We start from the raw sequence: 8,183 nt of genomic DNA on the forward strand, positions 1-8,183 counted from the left end.
TTGAAACTTAATATAATTGAAAACTATCAAAAAAAATGTAAAATCTAATAATACAATTCCATAGATATAATTAGAGCAGCAAAATTTATTTAAAAAAAAAGGGACTGTTTAGTTATAAAAAATAACTGTAGGAGTAAATTACACTCTTAATTATAATACAAGACTGTTTAGATGTATCTGAAAAGATAAGAAAAAATCCCTAAATTTAAGTGGTTGTTGCAATAAACCAATAAAATCCCATAAATTTAATTGTATTTATAACCAAAACCAATGGCTTTAATGTGAAGGATTTTAAACTGTCCTAACAAAATGCATGCACAAATCTAACCAGTAATAAACTTTCTTCTTAATCTCCTTCAATTTCCAAATAAATCAAATGGTCTCCAGTTTTTTTTTTCTCCTTTTCCTTTTTTCTTTTCTAGGGTTTTAAACTTTCTTCCTAGCCAAACGCTTTTTTTTCCTTTCTTCCCATGGGATGTTTATGATCTAAAACCCCCCAATTGCAATTGTTGTTATTGCCATCTCATGGGAAGCTGCATATCAACACAAGCGAAACTAATAAATTCAATATCGAAGAGATATTATGATAGATCCGGTACCAAAGGGAAATCCAAGCATGCACGTTTCGATCACAGCGAGTCGCGTAAATCAGTGAGCAAATGCGTGAGCAGTACCCGTAAGGTATTGAAAAATCCGTCGGGGAAGAATATCTTCGACCTTTACGAGATCGGAAAGAAGTTGGGGATAGGCGAATTCGGGGTCACGCACCAATGTTTCGATTTAGAAACCGGGGAAGCTTTCGCGTGCAAGAAGATAGCGAAGGCGAAGCTGAGGACGGAGGTGGACTTGGAAGATGTAAGAAGGGAGGTGGAGATTATGAGACATTTGCCGAAGCATCCGAATATTGTCACCTTTAGGGAAGCCTTTGAGGATAAAGAAGCTATTTATCTTGTTATGGAGCTTTGCCGTGGAGGTGAACTTTTCGATAGAATCCTCGCTAAAGGTCATTATTCGGAACGAGCTGCTGCTACCATCATTAAAACTATCTTGGAGATTGTCAAGGTAATTAACTATAAACATTTTCTCCTATTTTTGGTTTCATAATCATATTTAAATTTTATATATTTAAACTATAACTCCTTTTAAGTTTTAACAAATCATTTATATTAGAAGTTAGATTGCATATTCATGCAAATTAATCTTTATACTTTATGGTGATATATAAGGATTAATTTTTAATAGCAAAAATAAGAAAAATAGATGAAATTTTTAATAGAAGAACCAGTTTACTCTTTGATCAAAAGTGAAGAACTAATTTTTTTTTGAGTAGATGAAATAAAATACAATTTAACTCCTAATACAAAATCCTCCACGATACTTTTTACCTCTAAGTTTTATTGCACTATGCAAATTTCATAGTTTTTCTTTTAAAGTAGATTTTTTTTTGATTAAATAGGAAATGCATGAAATAAATTGATGCAGGTGTGCCATGAGCATGGAGTGATACATAGGGATTTAAAACCTGAGAATTTCTTATTCGCAGACGAAAGTGAAAGTGCCCCAATTAAAGCCATTGATTTTGGGCTCTCCATATTCTATGAATCTGGTAATTAAGCTTTTGCATATACATACATGAATTCATATACATAAAAATGTGAGAATGGGGGTGCAGGTCAGCGTTTCAGTGACATAGTAGGAAGTCCATTCTACATGGCACCAGAGGTTTTAAAAAGAAACTATGGAGAGGAAGTTGATGTTTGGAGTATTGGTGTTATTCTTTATATCTTGCTCTGTGGAGTTCCTCCTTTCTGGGCTGGTATTTTCTTTTCTTTTTTATTGGATCGGTTAAATAAAAAAATTAAATATTTAATTTAAAGTTGCATAAAAAAACGAATTTTAACCCATTCAGTTTAAATAGATTTGACAGATGAAAATTTAATAAAGAAATCTAATAAAAAACTATATAATATATATTTGTAACTTATAACATTTGAGTTTATCTTTTTAAAATAGTATTAAAAATATCATTATTATTGTAATAATGAAGTGGGTTTAGATTAAATACGTTTAATTTTCTTTTTTTTTCCTTTTATTTAAAGATACAGGAGGATTATAGGCCACTATTTTTTTAACTAATATTTATATTTTATATTAAATTTTATCCATATCAAACTACAATTTATTTTCTGTGTCATTGTGTCTACAATATTTTATATTATATATAAAAATTTTAATAAGCTAATTGTTTATATCACGGTAAAGAATTTTTTTTTTAAGATTTAGTTATAATTTTAAAAAAAATATTAATTTAATACCTTCAATTTTGAAGATAATATCATAAAATCCCTTAAGAATTGAGATGTATTTATTAGGTAAATTTTATATAGAAAGATAATTTTAGCATTATTGTTTACTATTTATTTTATTATATATTTTTTATTTTTATCACAAAATAATGAAAATTTAATTACTTTAAAATTATACTGAAGTATTATAAAATTAAATTCTAATTAAATTATATTTGAATTTGAGTAAAATTAAATAATTTAAATTCATATTTAATCCAATTATATATCAACCTGAAAGATGAATTCATTATGTTATTTTTCTTTTAAATTATGTAATTGTTATTTAAAAGGTTTAATGGAAAAAAAAATGAATTCACCTCATGTTAATATACATAATTGAATTAAAATTAAAAATTTAAAAATATATTTTCATAAAAATATTAAAAAAGTAAAAAATAAAGACAGAAAATCTAATGACAAAATTTAAAAAACAAACTTACAAATATTAATTGAGAAACACTTATATTAGAATATGACGTAATTTTTAGTTTAATGTAATAATAATTAAAATAAATTTATAAATAATTATATTATTAATATTTTTAACAAAAAAATATTAAATAAAAATAATGGAATATAAAAAATAAAAAGTAATTAATAAAAGGCAAGTGTATTTTTTTTATTAAACTTGGAGGGTTTTAAATTTGGGTTTATACTAAATACAGTGCAAGTGAAAATTTTTATATTATATAAACTTTTAAGACAACACATTAGATTAGATTAGGGTACCAGTATGGATGTTAATTTATTTGATATGAGATGGGGTTGTAAGAGTGAAAATTGGAATGGGGTAGTGCAGAAACAGAGGAAGGGATAGCCCATGCAATAATAAAAGGGGAGATAGATTTCAAAAGGGATCCATGGCCAAAGGTGTCAGGTGAAGCCATGGAGCTGGTAAAGAGCATGCTTCGTCCCAATCCGTACAATCGTATGACCATTCAAGAGATCCTTGGTATGTTCTCTGTATCACATTATCATGCCGTTTGCTTTTAGTAATTACATAACTGATGAACTTAATTTGAAATGAAGAACATCCATGGATTCAAAACCCCAAGCATTGTCCCAACGTTAATCTGGGGGAGAACGTAAGATCAAGGATTAAGCAGTTCTCGTTGATGAGCAAGTTCAAGAAGAAAGTTTTGAGGGTATGTATTAACCAAGTCTAGCCTGCTTTTTCTGTTTTTTTATTATGTTTAGTGAGAAAGAGAGATGAGGGGTTTATGTTATGTTGGATTAATTACAGGTAGTAGCAGACAACTTGTCAGAAGATCAAACCGACTCCATAATCCAGATGTTCAATATGATGGATACTGATGAAAATGGGCATTTGTCCTTCGAGGAACTCAGAGATGGCCTTGCCAAAATTGGCCATTCTATTGATGATCCTGATGTCCAGATGTTACTCGAGTCCGTAAGTTCCTACCTTTTTCTTTCTTTTATTCCTTCAAGTTTGATGCCTTCCTTTCCAAGTGCTCATTTAGCCAAGGACTTTTCTTCATTAAAAGCAATTTCTGTTCAAACATGGTCACATCCAACTGTTTGTTATTAGTTTCAAGGTAGCACAAAACTGTTAAATTCATGTCATTAATTTGTTTTTAGATTTGGAGGTAAATTTTAAAATTATACATAAACTTTGATTTAATTTATAATTGTATATATGAATTTTAATTTTGTATAACTATATACATGAAACTCTAATTATGATTCAAATATATACCTAAAACTTTAATTTTGATTTAATCATACACAATTAAAGAATAAATACATCAATTTATTTTTATATTGGATAAATATAATTATTTATGTATTCAATATATAAACATAAGATGATGTTATATCAATAATTGTGTTAATAATTTACAAGAATTGAATTAAATCAAAATTTCATGTATACAGTTGCACAAAATCAAAGTTCATGTATACAATTGTATATTAAATCATAATTCATGTATAATTTTGAGATTTATCCCTTAAATTTAAAAATAAAATATTTTAGACCCCAATCCTAAACCTTAAACTTAAATTCTTAAACCTTAAATAACAATACTAAATATTAAGTATTAAACCCTATACCTTGAATATTAATATTAAACTCTAATGCTACCTAGATTTGGTATAGGACGACTTAGTGTTCCTTCATTCAGTCCCATCTAATAAAAAAGGCTTCTTTTTTTATTGGATGGAATATCGACCTTATTTCTAAGACAATGAAGAATTCTCCAATTTTAAAAAAAATTCTGTGCAAAAAATCCCCACTAGATAATTATGTATAGGGATATCCCTCAATCAAAAAATTCTTTTTTGGTTAAGAGTGTTATTTTTTTCGCATGTTTTAAGTATATGAGTTAGCAAGAAATTAATTTAATTAATATTATTTAACCACTCTTATGACTAACTTTTAATAAAAAGAAGAAATCTAATTTTTTACAAGAATTTTTACTCATCTTTTTAATTTCATGTTTAAATTTATACTAATTATTCTTCATTTTATGTCTAACTATTGTAATACATATATAATAAACAAAATTTTTGAGTATATTATTACATTAATAAGCAAACTAGACATAAATATCAAATACTAAATAGCAGTAGTAAATATTAAAATTTAAATCTTTCAAAAGAAAAAAGAAAAATTAATGGCAGCATACCGTTCCCTCGTATTATTACACCATGTACCGTTTCTATTATGGTATCAGTTCATAGCAGTCGTGTTGCTCTGTACGCTAATATCAACTTGTACCCATTCCAAAACATTATAAATACCATAACAAAAACGATATCTTTAAACTTTGCTTTCATGTCTGAAACCTGTTTCTATGCTTTCCTCTCCCAAAGGCTGACGTTGATGGAAGTGGAACACTAAGCTACGAGGAGTTCATAACAATGGCGGTTCATCTCAAAAGGATCAGCGACGACCAACTCTCTCAAGCTTTCCAGTACTTTGACAAGAACCAATCCGGTTACATCGAAGTCGAAGAACTTAAAGAAGCTCTACTACAAGACGACCCTGGTCCCAACAATGAAAAATTAATCAAAGACATCATGCTTGATGTAGACGAAGATAAGGTTTTTGATCTTATGTTTCATGATGTTGTAAGATTCATAAACTGTTTGTTTAACTAATAAACAGCCCATAATAATAACATTCTTGTTTGCGTTCAATTTGATGCCTTTTTGTAGGATGACCGAATCAGTTATCAAGAATTTAAGGCAATGATGTTATCAGGCATGGATTGGAAAATGGATTCTCGACAGTATTCTAGAGTATTGCTAAATGCCGTGAGCATCAAAATATTAAGAAAATCTGGTCAACTAAAATGATAAAAATTTTCAGGCTCCGGGTAAAACTCTGATTTACGCATGATTACAATTGAAAGAAATGACGGTTGACTTTTGTATCAACTGATACAGACTTTTGGAGAGCCACACTCAAAAGCTAATTATTGAAGTTGAAAAATATAGATCTATATAAACCTCCACTAAAAAATCTCATACTTCCTTAACCGGGATTCAAATCTTGTACTTTGTAATTGACAAATTACAATCCATTTTTGATACATAAAAGTTAAAATAATGTTAATTTGTACGAAGACCAGGAAACTGCAAATTGATTTGTTTAATCCAATGTATTGATAGAATGTATTACATTTTAAAAAAAAAGAAAAATGATAAAAGAAAAGTAGTAATTCATTAGAAGAAAAAAAAAAAAGAATTCTTAAAATATTACTCAAAAGCTATTTTAAGAATCGATTTTATGATGTATTAGTTTTTGGTAAAAAGGCAACTTAATCCCTCAAAAAAATAATAATTTAATACATGTTAATTTTAATTTTTTAATGATATACTTATTTATTATTATTTAAATAAAATTTTACATAAATTCAACTGATTATTTTTAATAAGTATTTTAAATGATATTTAACATAAATTTTTTAATAATTCCATATGTTTGTATAAATATTTTAGGTATAGTGTTAAATTTAGCCTTTAATATTTATATCTTTTGTCAATTTAATTCTTATTCTTTTACTTTCAACCTTTTAAAAAGAAACAAATTTAATTATTAATCTTTCAAAAATAATTGAATTATTATTATTTTAATAAAAATACTACTAAAATATTAAAATTTTAAATATGACAGCATATATGATAATTTACATGTACTTTATATTATTTTTTTGAAATTTTAAAAATGGACCTAGACGAAATTACAACTTTTAAAATAAATATAGACGAAACCAAAGCTTTGAAAATACTTAGTGGGTAAAACCAAAGCTTTGAGATGTAATTACAAAATATTTTAAATTTCACCACCCTACCATTCCTAAGTATAAAATTTTCCAAATAAATTTTCATTGTTACTGTTAGTTGATACAAAGTTTAATTATACCGATCAAAATTTTATTTAATAATACTTTAAACCTATTTAGCTTAATTAATCACTAAAATATTGGCTCATCCATTCCCTGCAAGTTTGAATATTTTTTTTTGTGATGAACAAGAAAATAAAATTACATCAAAATAAATTGAACTAAAGCATCATTAGATTTGTCTTGTTGAATAAACTCTAAAACTTCGTCAGGAGCGCCATTGAAGATTTGAAGATCTGTCTTTCCCACTAAACTTATCTTAGCCAAACAATGAATAACATGATTAAGATCTCTAGATACATGTCTAATGTACCACTACCTTTTAGTTCTCAAAATTCTTCAAATCCTCCTAAGCACTGTAATACTAGAATCTGTCAACCAACTTTCTTTTAATGCTCAAACCACCTCCAAATTATTAGATTGGATCATGACCCTTCTGAATCTTTTACTGAGCACCACTAAAAGACCATTTAAAATTCCCCATAATTCAGTCTAAAAAATCGTGCATTGCCTCAAGTAGGTATTAAAACCCAAAATCCAGTTCCCATATTGGTCCCGCAGAACACCTCCAATAGAAGCACTACCATCACCAATAGCTACTGCCCTATCAATGAACAAGTGTGTCCACGTATTCACCGTGGAAGTCTAGAAACACAAAAAAATATAGACTTTTTCAGCACCTTTTGAGCCCGAATTCATGTAATTTCGTAGTAAACTTGGTCGAAATTCACACTTTAATTATAAATAATTAATTTGTACTTAAATTATTAACATATTAAATTTTAATTATTTTTATAATAAATTTTCACAAATTTGTTTTATTTTCAACAGTTTTGCACGAGAGGTGAAAACTTGAATCATTGGAGGAATTTTTGCATCAAGTGAACCAAGGGCAAGATTAAATATTTTTTCCAGCTAAGGTCAGTCCAAATGATGATCATTTTATATACTTTATATTTAATATTTATCCAAGTTAAATTGGGTTAAAAATTAATATAAAGCCTGGATGAGAAAATGGCCCAGTGTGCTAAGCATTGAAGACTGATCCAATAGGAAAATTGGCAGCCCAAAACTGACCCAATAAGTTGATTGGGTCAGCTTATTTAGCTGATTAAATTAATTACAAAATAGCCCTCAAGTTTTCTTAAAATTCTATTCAAACCCCTTTACTTTCTGTGCCTTTAAAGATTTGCCCCAAGCTAAATTTAACAAAGTTTGTAACATTCAAACTTTGCTACATGTGTGGCCAGCCAAGAGGAGTGTGTGGCTACTAATTATTTTTTATTTTTAGCAGCCACTCCCACCTATAAATACCCCTTTTCACCTATTCATTCAACACAACTCTCTCACCTTTCATTCCACACTTCTCTCTCATTTTCTCTCTTCCAAACCTTCTCTTGTTTTCCATTTTCCCCTTCCATTCCCTTTCCGATTTCCCCTCTTGGAAAAGAGAACTTCAACCATC

The 8,183-nt window shown here is 28.1% G+C and overlaps 1 protein-coding gene across 2 annotated transcripts; it reads left to right on the top strand.

The window, feature by feature from the left end:
• Positions 1-363: 363 nt before the first annotated feature.
• LOC107903778 (calcium-dependent protein kinase 24) lies at positions 364-5,919 on the top strand. 2 transcript variants are annotated; one of them, XM_016829935.2, is made up of 8 exons: positions 366-1,062; positions 1,483-1,606; positions 1,673-1,816; positions 3,148-3,300; positions 3,378-3,493; positions 3,592-3,759; positions 5,184-5,414; positions 5,529-5,919. In XM_016829935.2, the coding sequence occupies exons 1-8, from the start codon at positions 526-528 to the stop codon at positions 5,667-5,669; spliced, it is 1,614 nt and encodes a 537-aa protein (XP_016685424.2). In that variant the 5' UTR covers positions 366-525; the 3' UTR covers positions 5,670-5,919. The 2 variants fall into 2 exon arrangements, with proteins under 2 accessions (XP_016685426.2, XP_016685424.2); XM_016829937.2 differs by lacking the exon at positions 1,673-1,816 and having other exon boundaries at positions 364-1,062.
• Positions 5,920-8,183: the final 2,264 nt, after the last annotated feature.

The sequence above is a fragment of the Gossypium hirsutum genome, chromosome A10 (assembly GCF_007990345.1).
Source record: "Gossypium hirsutum isolate 1008001.06 chromosome A10, Gossypium_hirsutum_v2.1, whole genome shotgun sequence".
NCBI lineage: Eukaryota > Viridiplantae > Streptophyta > Magnoliopsida > Malvales > Malvaceae > Gossypium > Gossypium hirsutum.